Source organism: Simochromis diagramma, unplaced genomic scaffold, assembly GCF_900408965.1.
Source record: "Simochromis diagramma unplaced genomic scaffold, fSimDia1.1 OVJJ01000618.1, whole genome shotgun sequence".
NCBI classification, from domain to species: Eukaryota; Metazoa; Chordata; class Actinopteri; order Cichliformes; family Cichlidae; genus Simochromis; species Simochromis diagramma.
In genome coordinates, this window is record NW_024387423.1 from 808,794 (window position 1) to 831,288 (window position 22,495).

At 40.6% G+C, this 22,495-nt stretch overlaps 1 protein-coding gene across 4 annotated transcripts; it reads right to left on the reverse strand.

Annotated features, from left to right (window-relative positions):
• Positions 1-480: 480 nt before the first annotated feature.
• On the reverse strand, positions 481-18,296 carry zdhhc3a (zinc finger DHHC-type palmitoyltransferase 3a). 4 transcript variants are annotated; one of them, XM_040013083.1, is made up of 7 exons: positions 18,168-18,296; positions 15,911-16,334; positions 15,592-15,716; positions 11,188-11,284; positions 10,904-10,985; positions 9,399-9,529; positions 481-2,056 (listed from the first exon to the last, which is right to left on the reverse strand). In XM_040013083.1, exons 2-7 carry the CDS (start codon positions 16,250-16,252, stop codon positions 1,850-1,852), a joined length of 984 nt encoding a protein of 327 aa, XP_039869017.1. In that variant the 5' UTR covers positions 16,253-16,334; positions 18,168-18,296; the 3' UTR covers positions 481-1,849. The 4 variants fall into 4 exon arrangements, with proteins under 4 accessions (XP_039869017.1, XP_039869018.1, XP_039869019.1 ...); XM_040013084.1 differs by having other exon boundaries at positions 15,911-16,372; positions 18,168-18,244; XM_040013085.1 differs by lacking the exon at positions 18,168-18,296 and adding an exon at positions 18,089-18,167.
• Positions 18,297-22,495: the final 4,199 nt, after the last annotated feature.

The following is a 22,495-nucleotide window of genomic DNA, read 5'->3' on the forward strand; positions in this document are numbered from 1 at the left end:
TTTGTGCAGAAGAACAGCCATCTCACAACCATGCTAAATTTACTCTAAAGAATTGAGAATGATTAGAAAGTAAATTGATTTGAGTTTGGCACCACCTTGTGGTACTTTTAGGGATAGCACCGGAGAAGACTGCACGCCCAGAAAATTGAGGAAGCGTTTTCTCCACCTTCACCATGTGCTAATGTCGACTAGTTCAAACTAGTTGCAGCTGAATATGTTGCCTTACAATGCCCACAAAAGCTAGAAAGCTCACACAAAATTATGCAAATGACCAGCTGCAGTAGTCGGCAGAAGCGTAATGATTAAAGGCTGGAGGTAAACATTTAAAATAAACCCTCTCCACATGGGTCAGTGACAACTACTGAACGATAAAGCCAAGCTCTGGTGTGCAGATGTGTTTTGTTCAAATTAAATTGAATGAAAATTTGGAGGGCACAGTGTTTCCCCCAGGACGATACAAACAACATGCCTGCTGTTCCATCTGAACACCCATTTATTCCAGACCACTTAGCTGTGCCTCAGCTGCAAATGAGGTGTAATGTTTTCTCCAATTATGATACACACTTCTACCACAACAGCTGTATTTGTCTTCTGTGGTTGGCTATCATCAAAGGCATCGAAGCAGGAGAGCTGAAAGTGGTCACAGTGGAACAGAATGGAATCAGTGCAGAAAAACACAAAAGGAGATAAGATGTACCACTATGTAAGGAGTGCTCTGACACGTTGATAAATATGTTTTTTTCCTTTCTCGCAGTCGATTAGATGAGATGATAAGGCTGTATGAAAAAATGTTCCTATTAAGTTTTGAACTGGACTGTCAGTAGCTTTTGGTGTACAATTCAAACACTGCAGATGTATTTGCTAAAAACAAACAAATAATCTGTCACTAGATTTAAAACAAACAAACAAAAAAAGAATGACCATTCATATAAGGAAGGAACCCACACAATGAGTAGATTATTAAAGCAATGTAAACATGATTAAACATAAGTGATCCCATAATGTCCAGCAGCCATTTAGCAGTTAGAAGCCCTTATCCTCCAGCTTACATACACGCACAATAAAAATCCTCTATATGAAGTCATCTACTGCCCTTTTCCCACATGTGCAATGGAGCGAGAAATATGAAAATGGCAACTTGAGACAGTCTGGAATCAAGATGAGTAATAAAACAATGTAGTGTTTCAAACATTTGCTCAGTAAAGATAGATAAGGCACGAGGTGAGCTCGAACTAGTTTCTCAGACATGGGTCAAGCCTAATCTTAGACTAAAAACCTTTTCCAAATGGAGAGTTTGTATTTCTAGGCTTAACCGTTATCTGTGAAACTGGCTGTTCAAATCTGGGGGGAAGGCAAGAAGGTTGAAAGGAACCATTTGTGCTACAGTGCTGGAGCAGAGCTGCTGTTAGTGGTGTTCTGAGGCAGCTCAGGGAGGCACTTTACAGTATTCTCTTCTCCAAACACTGAGCTGACTGAGCTTTGAGTCCTCACAGCGTTTTCCTAGAGACAAATTCAGGAAAATGCTGCAGGTTTGGCAGATTTAGTAGAGAAATATGAGATCCTTAAAATGCACATTAGACCTTCAGTTATGTGTGCAAGTATTAAGCTAAGATACTAAAGTTTGATAATGGGTGCTCCGCACACCTATCAAATGGCTACACTGAAGGTAGGAACAGAAACTGTAAAATATATCCAGAAAAAACATCCTGTACATAAAGAAATGCATACATAATTAAAAATAAATTCTGGGCAGTTTTTCAACATTTAGAAAGTCCAGTTTCAAAAATATCTTTGTGCTTGTCAAGAAACCCTGCCTGTCTGCAATTTATGCTTTCCCCAGCAGGTGGCGCTAGTTGAGTGGTATCTCTATGACATCCTCCTCGATGATCTCTCCCTGGGGGATGGCGACGTGGTCCTCAGGGCTCTTCTTGCAGCTCAAGCCTGAAAAAGGGCTGCACCAGGACAGTGAGAAGGGGCCTCCGAATGCAATCTGCATGGCCTCCCAACACGGAACTTTCCCCCACTTCCCCGTCTCCCCCTTCAGCCGCTCGATCCCCTGGAGACAAAAAACAGTGAGGTTCTGAGGTGAAGGAGCAGAGAGACAAACAAAGCAAAAAAAAAAAAAAAAAAAAAAAAAAGCACTGCATGGGATCACCTGCATGCACCATCAATGACATCCACAACACAAAACTGGTGATAGTATGTTACTATGTGATGGTTTTGCTTTTTTGTGCTAGTCCCTCAGACACTTAAACATGTCCAGCTTATTTAAAAAGATAAAATAAAAAGTCTTCAGGTTGAGGGTTTAATCATTTACTTGTCATTGCTGCTGTGTGTACCGGCCAGGAAGCAAAGAGAACGGGACTGGCAGTGGAGCCAGCTGCTCTAATGGTTGCTAATTAACACCTAAACTGAACTGCAGCTGAGGCTGATGGGAATGTGATTACTTTTACAGGTCTTTGTTCCTACAACAAAGCACCAGAGACATATTTGGACTGGCTGACTGTCTCAAAGCACATTTAAGTCCAGCTGAAGTAAATGAGGCTTCAGTGGATGCCCTCTTGGTAATAATTTGTCAGTTTATTTTTATCCTCAGACCTTTGAATGTTACTTCCTAATCCAAACCAAGTGCCAGCTACCACAAACTTGAGGCTTAGGCTAATGCAGGAAGCAGCTTATAATACAACACCAGTAACAGTAATGATGCTTTCACCTGGCTCCCACTCAAAACATGTCAGCCTCTCTACAAGTGCTAAATCAGTCATTTTTAAGGAGTCTTTAAAGCCCTGCTTGATAAATACGCAATGTCTGAGTTTTGGATGCGATTCTGGCTTTGATGTCCAATGTGTGGGTGTTGACTGATAGTAGGCACGCTCCAGCTTCAAAAATGTTTGGCATTCATTAAAGTAGACTCAATATTTGGGGTTCACGACTGCTGTCCAAACAGAAGGCACTTGAAGAGGTCACCCTGAACTTTGAGGAGGTGGGATAGGATTGTTTTTCCCTCCAGTTTGTTAGTTTTGGGGTTCATTTCAAGATGGCCAACAGTTCTGATTTCTAATGTATAATGGCAAAAAGTAACGCTGACAGATACTTCTAGAACTAATGTAAGAAGTTATTTTAGAAGGACTGTGTTCCAAGATATTAACCTAAAGCAACATGTACTCATCTGGATGCATGCTCAATCATCCATGTAAGGAAATCCTTAAAAGTTGCTTCTGTTCATCTGGACGAAACGTTTCTCCCACTGAAAACGCTTCATCCTAGTACATGTGCATAATGACTGAATGGCGAACAATGGGCAGTTGAGTTTTTTGATCATTAATATGCAAATTTGTTATCAGCGCTGATCAAAAACCATTGATCAATGGTCATGAGTACCATTCACAGAGAGTTGGGGAATGGCTGCAATCACAGCATTGTAAGATGGTAGGAGGTACCGTTAAGCCCCCTCCTCGATTCATAGATGGTCGTAAATTGCCTCCTTGACTCCTGACGGTGGAGGTTTCAGTCATTGTGCAAAGGTACTGTTTTATAAGGTGAAGTAAACCTGCAATCAGCGGACATTAAAGAAGTCACTTGGATGAGTGACAAAGCGTTTCTCCCACTGAAAACGCTCCGTCCAAATGAACAGAATCAACTTTTTGGGGCAACATGTAGTTCTGTGAGCTTCAGAGTGCTTACGGGGTTAGGCTAGCAGGTGCCCTGTTTATAGTCTTTATGCTTAGCTAAGAAACTCAAGTGCATGCCACTGAAGGTAGTTTTCGGGAAGTTTGTGTTTTAAATGTAAAAAAAAAAAACAAAAAACAAAAAAAAACAACCTGAGTCTTGACAGAGTATTTTTAGTGACAGTCAAAGATCCATTTGGGTAACTCAGACGGCTGAATCTAATATTAGTTTCAACTTTGGGACTTATATTTATGCAGTGGATTTTACAGCCATCTTCTAGTGTACTGGTGCAAAGATTGCTTCATGGCCACAAGTTACAGTTAACACTAACTGAGAATTTAGAAGCATGACTTCTGATGAGTTTTAACAGTGTCCTCTAAATGCTTTAGGTTCCATGTTATTCAATTTGTTTTTAAAGAAACATGCCCAACATTTCATGCTGCTGTCCAAAAAGACTGGCATGCACTTCAAAAATAAACAGATGGCACATGCATCACAGACAGAACTCACTCATTCATTCAAACCGTTTGGTTGAAGTAAAACAGCAAAGGAGGAACTGAAAGCACACGTCGGCCTTCTGATTGAAGCGTGCATACATGTGACATGTCAAGCTTGATGGGACGGCCAATGTGACTGCTGTTCGCAAGCTTACCTCAGTCAAGATTACAAAGGGCTGTCTGCTTCGGAAAGCTTTCGGCAGAGTGAGTTATCAACCAAAGCAAAAATGCATGAGTGAGGAGAGGACACAGTATCGGGGGGAGGAGGATCCCAGACGTGGGAGCAGAATGGCAGACAAGGACGGAGGGAAAATGCAGGATGTGAGGGCCATATAAGAACTGTGTGCACGGGGAGAAGGAGGAAAAAACCCCAACAAAAAACCCACATCTGCTCCGGTATTACTATTTGAATATAAAATAAAGGGACAGGCAAAAGTAAATAAATGCACCTCCACAAAGGAAGCAAACACAGTTGTTGCATTGCATCTGAGAAGATTTTATTCTCTGTGCACGTGCTGAAATCTCTTCAGAATATTTAGAAAGAATTAAAATTTCTGTAAAAATAACAAAACAATAATAATAATCTCTGCCGTCACTCAGCTGCTTCATCATACCAGCAGTGTTTCACATACACAATTAAACTAGCCTTCAGCTGTACCATGCATTCAAAAACAAAGGATACACACAATATCATGTAAACAAAGAATAGAAGAATAAAACCGCACACTTTGGAACAAAGCAGTTCACCCAGGAGAAAATCTCAAATCAAATACAAAGAAATACAAAGTGAAATTAAATCTTCTTTTTTAACGACTTTAAATTGGATAGTGAATGTTACCGGTAATACCTCGGTTAAATGCTTTGTAGGCTGGCATGGTGCAGAAATGAATATTCTAAATCCACGTCGTCTCTTTAACTCCAAACACGATTTTATACATTTCCGGCAGCGAAGAGGATTTTAAACTGAAGCCAGTGTCCCTTCAGAGCAAATTCATATCAAAGGGTTCCCAAATAATCGCAGAATTGTGGGTTTTATTGAATTTGGCACACGCTCACAACATCAAAACACCACATGGGCTTAGAGCTGTGATTCACTGGCACGTATTCATGCAAACAGAGTGTTAGTGGGAGGCTACTGTAGGAGGCTAAACCTTTCTTATAAAAAAAAAATAACACAAAAAAACCCCAACAACATAAAAAACAAAATCCAGAATGAACATATGTTGACAGACTGTCAGCATCATTCTAACCCACATGTTTTTCCTGCTTAAAGACAGGCTGAGGTCGACATCAGTCACCTTTGAAAGGCTTTCCTTTTCCTTCCTTTAGCAGAACTCAGACTGCCAGCTTAAACACTGAGAATCTGGATCTGTTTGCTGGAACAAACAGAAACCTCCTGGTTTGTTTTAGCCAAAAATAAGATGCATTTCTGTCTTCCAAGAGGCTTTGTTTTTCTTGAGCATGTATCAGAGAGGAAACAGGGACAATGTTGTAGGTGCTAAAAATCACTGAAAACATGATTAGGCTGCAGCGTGACTTTTTGGTCTTTTTTGTTTAATCACAGAGATCCTCCAAAACTGACTTTCAAAAGCTGATCAAGGGTCAGCTACTAAATCAGACCTAATTTGCTTTGCTTTTCCTTATTTTGAGCCATACTTTGTGTTATTCTGCTGGGTGCTTATATTAAATAAGTTTCAAATAATGAGGTGAGACTTCAGACTGCTCTAAACTCAGTTTCAAACAGTTTGTTCTGCTCTTTCCTCTGTTTGATGTCAAAGACAGAGGATCTCTCTAACATGGCCATCTCTGGCTCTGACTGTGGACACAGAAGCTCCATCCAACTCAAACATTCTTTTTACAAGAGGCAGCCAATCAGAATATAGTTGGTTTTGAGAAAGGGCTGCCTCAAAGGTAGGGAACTACACCACCTCGTTTCAGATGAGCACAAAGGTCCCTCACAGGATAAATAAAGATTACTAGCTTAGCTTTGCATGATTCACAGTTTAAAGAAAACAGAGACCAAGAATGGAACTGTGGAGCTGGGAATGAGCATAACAAGCCCACTTTAAATATTCAGTACATCTGCTATCCTTTAGTCACAGCAGGCTATCAGCTCTGCTTTTTGGTACCACTGCGATCCCTTGCCTCGTGTAGTCTTACATTAATGAGAGCCCAAACGGTTAAATGCAGTGTAATGTGCAGGTTTTTACATGATGAGATAACAGAGCTCTGTTTTCAAAACTGCTTTCAACTCCACCCTGAATGTAAGAATGAGACAATCTGAAAGTCACTGCTAATAGGGAAGAAAAAGGATCCATTTGGAAAATTAGAACTCTCATCACAAACATAACAGACCAAAAGTCTTTGGATTAACTTTTGTCCCATTAATGAAATTTTAAAAAATCTCCCAAGAATGAAAAAAGTGAATCAAAAAAGAGCAAAAACACTCAAAGGTAGAACATACATAGAAACTACAAGAGCGCCACCGTTGTGAAGTTCTCATGGCTGGGCTTACAGTGCTGCGTCCTCATTGGTCAGCTACTTTTAGACAACAGTCAGTGATGCACAGATTCAACAAGCGGTAATACCTTCTAATGTCAACAGCAGTCATAATAACATCTCAGTTAGGACAGACCGAGGGACAGCCCATTCTCTAATTAATGGAGTTTTACTTTCAGTCCACTGACATGTTCATCTAAGTGTAACTAGCCCACACGAGAGCTTTGTGTCAGAACTGGGGCTGAAAAAAAGACCACAGAGGAAAAGTCTGAACCCAGAAACAAAGGTGAAGATTATCATAACCAAATGGAGCACTCTATGCAATTCTAATGTAAATTCTTTTTTAGAATTGTTGTGTTTTGCTTTCACTTTCTTTGCATTTGATTCTTGAGAGATTTTTTTCAGTAACTATGAAAAATCCCACTGTAACAAAGGCAAGATGTTGATGTGCTATGTACAGCACTATAACAGAGGGTCGGCCTGAGCGTGGGTCTGATTACTGAATGGTTCAGACAATCCATTCCTGAGTAGACCCATTTAAAAGCTTTATCCAGTCCATGTCTGGAACACACTGACATTGAGTAATATTTAAAGGGTCAGTTCATCTAAAAGAATCCACCAAGCTCTCTACTGGCATCAGAATAGCTAATGTGGAATTACAGTAACTCTAACCCTGATGTGTGATTTTAATATAATCTGGAGACCTGCAATTTCCAGCCAGTTTTACCCTAAAATAGTCCTTAAAATGTCCTAAAACTCGGTGCTTCGCCAGCTTATGAAGCATTTTTGTTTACCTTATACATCATTTCCTATTTTCACTGTAATGAAATTAGCTGGCAATTACAGGAAATACATAATACCTGCTTTTTCTTTATAAATTTAGCTGAACTAACCCTTTAGGGAGAAGCAAAAAGGAAACAGTAAGAAGAGAGAGGGGCTTCTGATAGAGGAGAAAGAAAGCAGGTCAGAAACAAGCAGATCCATCACAGTGTTTGCAAACACGACTGTAAAGTGTTTCTTTTTCTCTGCAACTCGACTCACTCAAGGCAACACAAAAATAAAACGTATAGAGCACTTAGTTGGCAACACAAAAAAAGCACATGAAAAGCTGTCCATTGCTAATGTGGGATATACAGTGTAAATCGCGTTGAGCTGTGTGTGTGTGTGTGTGTGTGTGGGGGGGGGGGGGGGTGCAGGCCTTCCCACTTTGGTTTTGATCACTCCCTGTGCTGAGCCTTCACACCACATATTGGTAGGTCTCAGCCTTCCCGTGGTCGGGGGTGGAGAAAGGGCTAAACCACAATATGGAGAAAGGGTGTCCGAATACCGCCCTCATGTTCATCCACTTAGTTTTTTTAGCCCATCTTCTCTCTTCCTTTTTCAATTGCTCTATGCCCTGAAAACGAGAGACAACCAAACTTCAGTTGGTGTGCTTTTGCGGCCCAGCGATCACAGTAATCACAAACTCCAAATACCCATTTCTGTATTAGAAAGATAAAAATAAGATCATCGGGGGCTGCACGTCAGCCGCTGCTGAATTAGGACAGTGGAGAGCCGATGTTGTGCCCTTCCCTTGTGTGTTGCACAGCCCTGTGTATGCTAAAGCCCTCTCTTCATAATAAATAAGGTCTGGAGTTGCAGACAAAAAGAAGTTGAAAACAGGGAGAGTTTGGTTTGGTGAGCTATGCTTGCACACAGGCGCCGTGTGCTTGATTATTTCAGCTCCAAACTTGAGACAGAGATTCCTTCTTTCGCTGATACACTGACAAACGGACCTTTATTATAAAACTGCATACAGGCCTGCCCTTCATGAACAGCACATTAGACTCACCACCAGGGGGCAGACTACTGGTAATGAGCAGGTGTAAAATCTGGACTCTGCTCAGCAGTTTAACCGGTAAACTTTTTTTTTTTGCATGTGTGTTTTAGTCTCCTTTATTAAAGTGAGCTAGCCAATGCACACAAAGCTGCGTGCACTATTTGCCTGTGAAAAGTTGTGACTTTATTCAGTTTAACTAGCTCACCAAAGACAAAGTGAGTGAGAGAGAGAGAGAGAGAGCTTATATATAGTTGGGGTAGTAACACTGGGAGAAGGATGAGGATGGATGTACAGATAAATCAGGCTAATGAACCTTTTGTTACATGAGACATCTCCACAACAGAAAGAAGCACAGGAGTACAGAAGTACTTGATTTTGTATCACATTAATCCACAAGTCTGGAAAGGACTGAGATGTTGCTATTATTGCTGTTATGAGTTACACCTGCACTTTTCCTGCTGAGTCTAAATGTCTCGTGTGAGGAAAGGTCCTATTTACAGATTGATACTGCAACAGTGACAGCCACAGTTGCCTCATACTTTAAAAGACAGTATGAATTAAACATTGCCAGGTTGGAGTTAAGGCATTGTTATTGTCACTCTGCCATAAAAAAGATGGAAAAACAGCCCGTAGGAGGTGACTTCCTTTGGTTGCAAAAACAAATCAGGCTCTACAGAAGTCTATGATCCACCTCTGCAATTTCTGATATGATGGTAGGTGTAACTCAAATTATTTGCTTTTAAGGCACTTAAGGTTGAAGTTCTGCTGCAGAGTAAGAGACGTCAGCTGATGTTTTGAGACGTTAAAGATATTCATGTTAAAAGAAGTTGAGAGTTGCAGCAGCAGGGAGAAGTCCTGAAGCGCAGAGGAGTTAAAAGGAGGTGGTTAACAGGATGGTAAACTGGGTCACTTACGGTCTCGTCGGTACAGATGGAGTGGACTTGGGTGCCGAACATCACAGAGGTGAAGATGAGGAAGAGGAGGCCCTCAAAGCACAGGAGTATGAGGAGGATGACTGTTGCTGGAGGAGAGAAGGTACTGCACTCTGGGGGAATGGGAGGGAGGTGGACACAGGGAAGTGAAAGGGCAAAGAAGAGATTCATAGAGGAACTGCTGCACTTCTATCAAAAAACTACTGCATCCAACTGCAGCTCTACAGTGATGATGCAAAGCTTTGAAGCCAGCGAGTATGAGCTTAGGTCAACTTCTTAAAGACTATTGTACGGGATCAGGAAGTTACGGCATCAGTAACTGGAAGGAAAATAAATGTCACAACAAAGAAGTAGAGACAAGATGTACTCATGTCAACAATATTTCATATTTTCATTTGTCCTAAGGAGTTGCAAGCATTGCCATATAATGACACTTATAGTGGCAGGACATAAATATCTGTCTGATGGCCCAAAATGATCCTTTCCTCTAGCCTGTGGTCTGATGTATGACCAGATTGTTTAGGTTTCAGTTGCTTGGTTTTATCACCAATAGAAATGCCTGAATTCTCTTGAATATTATGGACCTAAATAGCAATTGTATTGACAAACTAAAAGCCCACCAAAAAAAAAAAAAATCATTTGAAAGCTCAGCAACAAGACCTCTTTCCTCATGACGTGGTTATTCCATAAACCTTGTTTATAGATAAGAATCCTTGATTATGGATAAGAAGTTGTGGATTTTTTTTTTTTTTGCAGTGCCTGGGTCATAACTTTGGAAACTAAAGAAAGCCAACATTTTCAAAACTGGGCAATTCACATGGAAAAAAAATGTAGCTGGACAAACACCACTATAGACCAGAGGGAGAATGTGCAACTTTGATTTTGTGTTGTATGTAGATGCAGTGGGGTAGGATAGGCTACAGCCTCCCAGCACCGCTGAATAGAATAACCGATAGAAAGTGGATGAAGATCATATATGTATACCGATCAGGCACAACATTATGAGCATCTGCCTAATATTGTGTAGGTTCCCTCGACAGATGTGCTGTGGTATCTGTTCTGCAAGATGTGAGGTGGGGCCTCCATGAATCAGACTTGTTTCTCAAGCACATCCCACAGATGCTCGATTGGTTTGAGATCAGGGGAATTTGGCGTAGCTCATCTACTGACCACACGAGCCAGCCTGTGCCCCCCTTTGTTGAATTGCAATGATTTTTGTGGCTGTAGAAGGCGTTTCTGTTTGTTTGTCCCCCATTTATGTAAACAGGATGGGATAAACACAAGAACAGATATTTGGTCCTTTAAGAAACGGAAACTAATGTGACGAATATTGTAAGATGGTTATGTATGTAAATACAAAATATAAAATCAAGCAAATTACTTTTTTTACTGTCATGTTTGAGGGAAGATGTGTAATTACATCTAGAGCTCTGTTCTTTATGTGTTTGCAGGCTAAAGAGAACTGTAAAAAAGGAAAAAGCACTTACTCGTCCAATCATCTTCAAAGCAGTAGAGGAAATGGAAGACCACCATGACCAAAGCGTGGAGAGAAGTGAGTGCAATGTACATCTGGGTTAAAAAAGAAAAATGAGAAAGTGGAGACAATGAGCAGGAACTGACAACACAGGCTAACCACAAACAGAGTGGCATTTACCAAGAAACTGCTCCATTTCTATAGCAACAACTGGTGACTTTATGATTGAAAATCATGTGACAGGCGTAACCTTCAGGGTGTTTTTTTCGTCAATTTACAGACTAACAGTGGACTTACTGTGAAAAGCACAAAGTACTTTTGGTTGTTCTCTCCAACACAGTTGTTGACCCAGGGACAGTGGTGGTCCATCTTCCGTATGCAGCGTTTGCAAACACTGTAAGAGAAGCGCAAGACGCAAATTCCACTGAAAACCAGGATGAAAACGTTTTGTCAATATACAAAGAAACTAAAAGACAACATGAAATATGGGATAAACTGAAAAAAAAAAAAAAAGAAGGTTTTTAATGCAAATACTAAAGTTTAAGGATTTACATTCTCTGCATTTGAGCAAACAGGAAGCTGGTGGTAAGGCTAGTGCTAAAGCTGGGTGTTCTGTGCAAACAGCGAGTGTTTGGAAATCATTACTGGATTTCCTGAGAAGATTTAATATGTTGCTTTACTGCTTTGTGACTACAATCATGCCTATGAACACAATTACAATATAAAGGCCCGATAAGCTATACTATTCTATGTGTGTTTGTTCATCACCTATCGCAACAAGAATTCACTGAATCCACTTCAGTAGTTGGTACTGACAGGAAACGGAGTAAGAGCAGTACTGAATTTGAAGTTGTTTAGTTAAGCTAAGGTTGTTCTCTCTTAGTAGTATATTCCTTCTATATACACCCCCAAGGCTACATGCAGCCCACATGAGGTAAATGGGAAATTAGGATGCAAACCTAAATAAGTATATATCATGCAGTTTGATGCATTTTAGCAACCAAATGCTGTTGGGTAAGATTCCCATTTGAGAATGACTTAGGTTTTAGCAGTTTTGTGGGAAAACACAATATAACTTTATTGGTTTTATTTTGAAGGGAAATGCTGTTTTTATTTTAAATGCATGTACAACGATGAACCAAACCATTAACTTATGTGAAAGCAGTTGTTGAAACTAGGATAAAAGAGAGGTGAGGATCAGTGAGGGGCAGTGTGGCTTCATGAAGAAAAAAGAGCACTACAGATGTGACGTTTGCTTTGAGAGTGCTGATGGAGAAGTATAGAAAGAGTCAGAAGGACCTCCACTGTGTCTTTGTGAAACTAGAGAAAGCAGAAGATAGGGTGCCAAGAGAGGAACTATGGAACCGTATGAGGAAATCAGAAGATGGAGAGATGTGAGGGTGGCTCAAGACATGCCAAGCCTGATCAAGCCTGGACTAAAATGTTACCAACTAACAGGTGTTACAAGTGATTACTATCCAAATCTGACAGAGAAAAAAATGTGGGCGCTTTTAAGCAGATGTAAGACAAAGTGACTGAAATTGTTATTTTTGCAGTGTATTATATACCAGAAGATACTGTCAAAGTCAGTGCTAAAAATTAACCCTGTTAATGATGTAATCAGGGAGAGAACACTGAATCACAATTAGTTGCACACTGTTTGATTGAAAATGGTGACATAGGCTACCACAGAGCTGTCAAGTGACTCATACAGGGCAAAGTGATGAAGAGTGTGAAGAATGACCACATGTAGACACACTGTTTGGGTTTATTTCCTCTTTTATTGCTGACACGCACTAATGACAGTCTCTCTGTCTGTTTCCTCGGCTCGGCACCCACAGGTGCAGTTTCAGCCGCATTCTGACCTCTCCACTCTCTGCCCCGGTTTCACTAAAATTCACACACCGAGAGAGAGAGATCGTTAACTAAAAACTTCACACACCTATGTCACAAACCACCACGGCATTGCCCCGTGATCTCACTGCACCACCCCTCCCCTGCAGCTGAGCCAGGGACCACACCTCCGCCACAAAGAGCATGGGAGCAGAAATTTAAGAGTTTTGGAGAAAGAAAGGTAAAGATATTTTAGAGGTCTGAGATGCAGATAGAAGAGAAATCCTGAACTACACTACACTAATGCATGATCTAAACACCAAATCGAAAAGCAAGGGCCTACATGCACATAAAACATAAAGCCCGGTAAAGGCCTTCATTTGAAAGTTGCAGTTTCTTTCAAGCCAACTGAGAGCAACATTCTTACTCACATGCAAACAGAGAAGATGTTGGTTCTCTTTGGATCTACTTTGATATGTGAACAAACTCAGTGAAGAGGTTTAACAAATGCAAATACAGAGCTTCTCTCAGTGATCATCACCTGTCCACTATCCTTCACATTTCCAAACACTGAACCTGACTTCAACAGACTTGTTCAAGCACAAAACAGCCTATATTTCTCTCATTGAACAAGAAGAATTGAAATTGCAGGGGAATTCAACTACAAACACAATAGCAAAAGTACTTTATACAAAGTCGTATTTCATTCAATACGATTTTGTTTTAGGTATGTGATAAAGTGTTTTTTATTTTTTTAAATAATTGTTTTAATTGTTTTTCTTTATTTTCATGACTATTTACATTGTAGATTCTCACTGAAGGCATCAAAACTATAAATGAACACATATGGAATTATGTGATAAACAAAAAGTGTGAAATAACTCAAAATATGTTTTAGATTTTTCAAAATAGCCACCCTATGCTTTGATTACTGCTTTGCACACTCTTGCCATTCTCTTGATGAGTTTCATGAGGCAGTCACCTGAAATGGTTTTCCAACAGTCTTGAAGGAGTTCCCAGAGTTATTGAGCACGTGTTTTTTTTGCCTTCACTCTACAGTCCATCTCATCCCAAACCATCTTGATTGGGTTTAGGTCAGGTGACTGTGGAGGCCAGGCCATGTGTGTTTGGGGTCATTGTACTGTTGAAAAATAAATGATGGTCCAACTAAACACAAACCGGAACGGAGTGGCATGTATCTGGGCTCTAATCTGTGGTGCTGTTAACTTGCGGTTTCTGAGGCTGGTGACTCGGATGAATTTATACTTAGCAGCAGAGCTCACTCTTCCTGGGGCGCTTGATGGTTTTTGGGTACACATTCAAAGATTTAGCAGTTTTCTGGACTGACTGACCTTCAGTTCTTAAAGTAATGTTAGATTCTTACTTCTCTTTACTTAGCTGATTGGTTCTTGCCATAATATGAATTCTAACAGTTGTCAAATAGGGCTGTCAGCTGTGTACAAACCTGACTTCTGCACAACAAAACTGATGGTCCCAACCCCATTAAGAAGGAAAGAAACGCCACAGATGAAGCCTGCTAAGGCACACCTGTGACGGGAAAACCATTTCAGGTGACTACATCATGAAGCTCACTGAGAGAAGGCCAGGGGTTTGCAGCGCTCTCAACAAAGCTAAAGGTGGCTACTTTCGAGTAATCTAAAATATAAGACATTATTTTTATTTGCTACATAACTGCGATATCTTGCTTCTTAAAGTCGATATCTTCAGTTTGTATCTACAATGTAGAAAGTAGTAAAAATAAGGAAAAACCATTAAATGAGAAGGTGTGTGCAAACTTTTGACTGGTAGGGACACACACACACACACACACACACACACACACACACACACACAAATGTTTATTTGGCTATCTTTGTGAGCGTATTCATTCAAAATGTAACCTCTGCTCCCTAACTGTAACCATCAGGTTAAGCCAAACCTTCGTCTGAACCTAAACCTAATTCTAAATTTAATCCAAAAACAAACTCTTAACCTTCAAACAGGCTGAAAATGTCATCATTCTGAAACTACAACAGAATCTCACAAAGGTAGCACCCTGTTTTTTTTATATGCTTTTATTGTAACTGTCTGTTACTTTATTTAGTCACTCATGTTGCTTTATGGATTGGTTCTAAAAAACAAACAAACCACAACATCTGCTTTTTAAAAGCAATCACACCCAAACACATTCAACAGTGTATTCTACAACTAGTTCTCTTTTCAAACTTGCCTGCATGTGGCCTGCAGGCCAAATGCAGGGTAAATGTAAATAGAGCCTGACCAATATATCACTACTTTTATTATAGGCAAATATTTTAGTGTCTGCATTTGTATGTGTTTATAGCAGCCAGTAAATGAGAAGTAAGCAATAGAAGGGAAAACACCCTTCATCTGTGTTAGAGGGCTGATGTTGCATACTTTGACCACCAGAGGGACTCTGATCCGAGGAGAGTGTGGCACAGTGTAAACAAGTAATCCACAACTTCATGTGACAATAAAACCTATTTTTAGAATCTGCTGTCATATTATCTTAGTAAGGAATCATAAGTAGCTACACACAACAAATGTTCTGGAAATCGGTTTATACTTCATAGGTAAGAAAGAAAAAAAAATATCACCCAATATCAGACTTTTAAATGAACAAATAATGGTATTTGTCTCAAAAATCCTGTATCGGTTGGGCTCTATCTGTAAGCTGCAGCTAGAAATAAGTAACCTCGGTCACTCCCTCCGAGAATGGGAATTGCACCAGTTTCAGGATTTATGAAAGGTTAAAATTGGGGACGTTACTGCACTAAAGTGATGCATAGGACTAAGTTTGTGAATGTCAAATGCGGCAGTGGGAATTTCGCATCCTTTTTGCCCTACCTGCAGTGGTGTGCTCGGTCAGGCTTGATGCTGCAGCACTTGGGACATTTGTAGACCACCTGTCCTGGTTTCAGTTGAAGGCTTTCTATGTATTCCTTGGTGGCGTTTCCTTTTGGCACGGCCCCCTAGCAGGAAACATGTACATAAAGTAGATGACCTCAGTTATATGTGCAGCTCATTAATCACCATAATGGTCATTTTATTAAATGTCTGCTACATTAATCAGAACTTCATAAAGCTAAAGAGCATTAAGTGTCAGCATGACATTGAGAATTAAAACAATTCGTATGCATGAATAATCCAATGCAACCTGACTTACAGGGTCAGTGCACATGGCCCTGAGGTGAGAGGCGAGGGCAAGGAAGGCCAGAGTGTTGAACAGAGTCCCGTTCACAATACTGTACATCAGGTTCTTGGAGGGCAACAGCATCACAAACAACACCACAAACTCAGCGTACAAGACCAGCAGCCATGTGATGATGGCACACACAATGCCGCAGGCATCCCTGATGAACCACATGGCCGAGGCAGAGGAGGAAGTGATGACGTCTTTGGAGATGGGGATGCGCTGTTCCTCCTGTAGGCAGCTGGTTCCTCCCCCAGCCCCAGACTGTCCACGGCTATGCTCCACATCCCTACATCTGTGCACCGGGCTCTTCATCCTTCATCTAAGCTGGATTCCTGCTCCTACTGCCACCAATGGACCCACAGCGCCTTCAGGCCTCCGCCTTAGTCACCGCATGCTAAGAAGTAAGGATGGTTCAAAGATTAGGTACACGAGCTGAAGGTTTAAAAAGAACAAACAAACACAAAAAGAACAAAAACTCAAAAAATTTAGCCGCCAGCTGTCAGGTCAGTTTTATAGTGCAGGCAGTGACTGGTTCAGTCTTTCACAGTGACTGTGTTTTTTTTTTGGTTTTTTTTTATCTTCTTCGTTTTTTTTATTTCGCTATTATATAAAACTAACACCACATCTTATTTAAAGTTAATTTGTAAGTTTTCCATAATGCTACAATGATTAAATGATCTCAGATGTCTAGGCACTGTGGTGGTTGTACCCTTTTGTTTAGCTCTGAAATACTTTTTTTTCCCCCCACAATCTGTCATGACATGATCTAAACAATTTGTGGAATGAACAGAACCTCTAAACATCATCTTAAATACATATTTTGTTAAATGAACTTGTATTTGGGAAAATTACAAGTTAACTTTTTCAAACTATGACTTCTTCACCATTACTTCTACTGCTGCAGGATGCATTACAAAACTGATATTGAGTATTTTCCTGGATATCAGTATCAAGTTTCAAATTCTAATATTGTGAGAACCATAGTATCTATCTCCTCTTCTTTACTTTATGAAATTTGATGTATCAGCTTATATAAATGCCAATAGTGATAACTCAGCAAATAGCCAATATCAGCTTGTTATTAACTTTTTTGAGCTCTAACAATTAGAAAATATTACACATATACTAAAAATTCTATTTCTCCAAATATCAGATCACTACCGGAGCCTTGATATTTTCCTTTACATTTCTAACCATTAAAACCTGTGTGTATGCGCAATTTGGTGTTATCAACTAATCACTGAACAATGAAATGTGAGCTTTGCACATGTGCAGTGTTACACCTGGAATGACACTGCAGATTTCTGACAAACCCTTGTGTTACAAGAAATGTAGGTTGAAACCGAACTTTCTTGTTTGCCGTGACTGGGTATGTGGGCAAATAAATTGTCACTTTATCACAAAAACTATCAACACAGGTCTTTTGAGCGTGTTTGCAACATTAATAGAGGAAAAGAGGCATAAGAGTTTTTAATCAAACATTCAGACGGCACTCAGGAATCCTCTACATGGTGGATGTTCTTCTACGGACACCACAGGATTCTTCAGCCGTCTCCTTATTAGTGAAAGCTGGCCAGCTGCATGTCCGAGCTTTGTCTCTGCACTCAGCTTTACACAACCTGGAGCTCCACCAAACACACGAAATGTCTGGTCAGTGAGAGGTCACTGAAAGGTAGTAAACTGTTATCGTGACCTAATGCAACACTTCTCCATTCAAGACCCAATCCTCGTGTAAGTTACAGCTGGATAACGGGATGATGCATATGACCTGAGTGAAAGACAGTAGTATAGCTGTCAAAGTACATATCGAGCAGTCACCTTAAAAATGTGGCTCGATGGTTCCGTGATTATCCTGTTTTCATGGGCGAAGGAGTTACGATTTCGCTGCCATGTGTGTAGCAGCTTTACCTTCAGTCACGTAAGAGCAATAATACCGGGCTAATAATGTAACATTATTAAAATCTATTGAAGACTACTCTACTGCCTGTTCTAATTCAAATCAATAAGGTGGTGAAACATGGAAAGCGGGTTTAACAGCGAGCGACACATTACCGTCAGCCCATTGCTAGCTAATACTAGCTACGTAGCTACCATATCAGCGTAAGCGTCTAAGTTTTCTCATATTTATAAAACAATCCTTCCGTTTACCTGCAAAACAGGAGGAATCAAAGAGCGCGTCAATGCCTTCACCTCATTGTAATTATCATTATATTCCACTGAATCTCACCTGAACGATGCGCATCCGCCGGTGGCTTTCTCCCCTGCTGCTGTTTGGTTACCCACTCGACGCCGTGCTCCCGCCCCTTCATGATGACGTCGTGGCGTAGAAGGCAGCGAATGGAACCACGATGAAGTTTTACGCGTCCAAGACGCACCTATTTCTGGTATCTGCCTCAGTACCAAGGCCGAGTATTTATTAAATCAGTTTTAGATAAGAAAAGCGGAGAGTGTAGCACAACAAGAAGGACGAAACACAGTCTACAGGAAAGAGCACACAAAGGCTAATGACATTCTGTAGTGGCATTTAAATGCACGAAGGGACGTTAATTGAGGGACGTTGCAGGTTTATCTGATTCAGTTCCAACTATGTGCTGGATCCAGACAAAATGAAGGTTTAAGCATAGTCTTAAAAGTGGAGAGAGTGTCTCTCTCCTAAACCCAAACTTAGAGCTGTTTCAACAGAAGAGGAGCTTGATAACAGAGGAATCTGGCTGGCATTTTACTTTTAGAAACTTAAGGAATCACAAGGAAGCCTTTACTTTGAGAGTGAAATGCTCCAATAGGATAATTATACTATGAGGTCTGATCATTCATAACTTTGTAGTTCTTGGATTTTAAACTTAATTCTGAGTTTAACAGTGTGTCAATGAAGACAAGCTAATATGGGAGAACATATTGAATATCCAGTAGTGAATAGAGTCATTTGATTTATGGCAGTGCAAACACATAAAAACTGATGGTCTCAAGGCTGTAAAAATAAAGCCAGAAATCCTATCACTTACCTTTTTAAAAAAAACATTTAAGGTAATGGTAAGGTTATGACTTACCATTACCTAAACAACACACTTCTGTTAAAGCTGGACTACATATGAACATGTGTTACAATCAAGTTATAAAACAGCAAGTTCACATAATGCTGATTAAGCTCATCAGAAGAAGACAAATCTCCTGGAATTTTGCAGTCCACCAAAGTTTTAAATCTGCTGTTGTGGCTGCTAGTAACACGTTTTACACCGGCCAGGAATAATGGGTTTGCCAAAGGTGACTGTGAGTCAGAGAAATCCTGCTTAAAGTTTTTCATGCTCCATTACAAATTACAGTAAATAAAAAAAAGAAAAGAAAAACTATTCCATGTAGGTAAGATATGAGAACACGTCTTTGTAATTGCTCTCACCACCTGTAGTTTGGTGGCTCTATGGGTGCAAGTTTCACTCAAGCACAATGTTTGGCAATAAGGTTGTTGGACATCCTGCATAACTTTTAAATACATTCTTATTTTAATTTTTTTATTAACTTTTCTATCTAATTGATTTTGATTCAAGATTCAAAGTGTGTATTGTCATATGTCATAAGAGAAAAAGGCATTTCTCTGTGCAATGAAATTATTTTTTTGCTGTCCACCCACAGACGCCGATTAATATATACAATAGAAATAGAACATATAAATACAATATTACAAATAAATAAATAAACAAAGACAGAAAAGGAGACAAAATATGGAGATGTGAAACAGAGATGTATGCAAAAGAGCTATAGCTTAATATGCTGGCTTAATATGCAGGATGACCTGATGTGCAAAAAAATTATTATTACTGTTCAAAAACAGGTCAGCTGTTCAAGAGTCTGTTTGCAGTGTGGAAGAAGGAGTTGTTGAGTCTGGATGTTCTGGATTTCACACTTCTGAACCTCCGTCCTGAGGGCAGAAGCGTGAACAGTCCGTGTTGGGGGTGTGTGGGGTATTTGAGGATGGAGGCAGCTCTCCTCTGGACTCTGCGATGGTAGATGCTCTGCAGAGAGGGCAGCAGAGTCTGGATGATCTTCTCCGCAGTTGTTATCACTCTCTGCAGGCATTTGCGGTCCATGTCAGTAGTGCTGCTGTACCATGAAGTAATGCAGCTGCTCAGTGTGCAGCTGTAGAACCTTCCTCCGCCTCCTCAGGAAATACACCAGCTGTGTGGTGTTCAGTGTCCAGGTGAGGTCCTCAGAGATGTAGACGCCCAAGTACCTAAAGCTGCTCACCCTCTCCACTTCTAGGCCCCAGATAAACAGCGGCTGGTGAGGCGTCCTCTTCTTCCTCGTGTCCACTATCATCTCCTTTGTCTTGTCAGTGTTGAGGGTGAGGTTGTTGTCCTCACACCATGACACCAGACCTGCCAACTCCCTCCTGTAAGCCGCTTCGTCCCCTCCAGTGATGCCACCGATCACTGCAGTGTCGTCCACAAACTTCAAAATAATGTTATCTTTGTTGGAGGTGACACAGTCGTGGGTGTACAGGGTGTAGAGGATGGGACTGAGGACGCAACCTTGTGGAATGCCAGTGTTTGTGGTAATGCTGACTGAAGTCCTGTTGCCGATCCTGATGGACTGGGGCCTGGCAGTCAAAAAGTCCTGTAGCCAGTCACATAGGGTTAGGTGCAGGCCGAGTGTTGCCAGCTTGTGAGTGAGTTTGTGTGGGATGACAGTATTGAATGCGGAGCTGTAATCAACAAAAAGTACCCTGATGTATGAGTGATGTAGGTCTTATTCGTCCTCTTCTGTGTTTGCTTGGGTTCAGACTGACAGTCAGAGTGCAATGAGTTCTTGATCCTGTCTGTTATCAGAGAGTTTTTCTGTTTTTATTGAGGTGAAGCAAATGTGCATGTGTTGCCTACTCATAAAGTAATAGTCCCTTTTACCGACTACGTCATCACTGTTTATAAACTGCAAAAGGGCCTATTAAAAATGTCATCCTGAGATTAGCTAGAAACTAGCAAACCTGCTTGAGTGAGAAGGGGAGGTAGGTTGGATGAGCATAAAGAACACCTGCATGTACAGGGTGGGCCATTTATATGGATACACCGTAATAACATGGGAATGGTTGGTGACATTAAAGTCCTGTTTGTGGCGCATTAGTATATGTGAGGGGGCAAACTCCTCAAGATGGGTGGTGACCATGGTGGCCATTTAGAAGTCGGCCCCTTTGGTTTTCTTTCTTTCTCTCCCCCTCTTTCTCTCATTCATTCCCCCTGTCCTATTTATTAAAAAAAATAAATAAATTAAAAATTAAAAAAAAAAAAAAATTAAAAAAAAAAAAAAAAAAAAAAGACAAAGGATGAACTGAAGCTCTGCCATCACGTAATGTCGCATACTGCTGTTTCTGATGTCATTTAAGAAAAAAAAAAAAAAAAAAAAAAAAAGAAGTCGGCCATCTTGAATACAACTTTTGTTTTTTCAATAGGAAGAGGGCCATGTGACACATCAAACTTATTGGTAATGTCACAAGAAAAACAATGTGCCACAAACAGGACTTTAATATCACCAACCATTCCCATGTTATTACAGTGTATCCATATAAATGGCCCACCCCGTATTATATTCACAGTGTTGGGAAGGTTACTTTTAAAATGTATTCCACTACAGATTACAGAATACATGCCCCAAAATGTATTTTGTAATGTATTCCGTTACGTTACTCAATGAGAGTAACGTATTCTGAATACTTTGGATTACCTAATATATTATCATGCTGTTTACAACTACATGAATGTGATTTATTGCTATTACTGAAGGTCCGCGGCTCCGAACCATAGTAAAGGGACCTCTGGCTAATACGTCGGGTTCCATGTCGGGCTCGTAGCCGAAAAATAGCTTTACTTTGTTGTGTGGGTCAAGTTTGATTGTGAGAGACAGAGAGAGGCTCTCTCCTTGGAGAGGCTGCTCCTCCAAACTTATTGTTTCGGAGGAAAACACGAACACAGCGTACAGTCGAGTTTTAATAGCGTACTTACAACTGGGCTCGTCAGGCACTCTTTGTGGCTGCAGTGGTTATTATTATATTTACATGCTTCCAGCTCCCGTTTCTGCTCGATGACAACTCGGAGTTTTCCTTTTTCTCCCTCCTCGTGCTCACAGACACATAACGGGTATCAGTGTTGGGGAGTAACGGAATACATGTACCGCCGTTACGTATTTAAAATACAAAATATGAGTAACTGTATTCCTTTACAGTTACCATTTAAAAAGGTGGTATTTAGAATACAGTTACTTTGTTGAAATAAATGGATTACACGGCGGTATTTTCCTGTTTCATATTGTGGCGGGTCAGGACTGTTTGGGTTTTGTTTGACAGCTACGTTCTGTTGTTCCAGGCGGCAGCGTTACGGTTACCATGGTTACAGGGTGACGCTCTCTCTGCGACTGTGTGTTTCCTGGGTGAGAGAGCGCCTTTTTGTTGTTGTTGTTGTTGTGCTAAGCTAATAGGCAGAATGCTACAGGCATAGCCCTAAAGAATGTAGCCTCAGGGAGAAAAAGGAAAACTACGAGTTGTCATCGAGCAGAAACGGGAGCTGGAAGCAT

What these genes read in the sequence shown, in the direction of transcription:
- zdhhc3a (XM_040013083.1), bottom strand. Translation starts at nt 16,252, where the DNA reads ATGAAGAGCCCGGTGCACAGATGTAGGGATGTGGAGCATAGCCGTGGA. An exon ending in GACCGAGCACACCACTGCAG is followed by an intron (nt 11,285 to 15,591) that starts GTAGGGCAAAAA and finishes CTTCTCTTACAG; the next exon opens with TGTTTGCAAACGCTGCATAC. An exon ending in CCATCTGTACCGACGAGACC is followed by an intron (nt 2,057 to 9,398) that starts GTAAGTGACCCA and finishes TTTTGTCTCCAG; the next exon opens with GGGATCGAGCGGCTGAAGGG.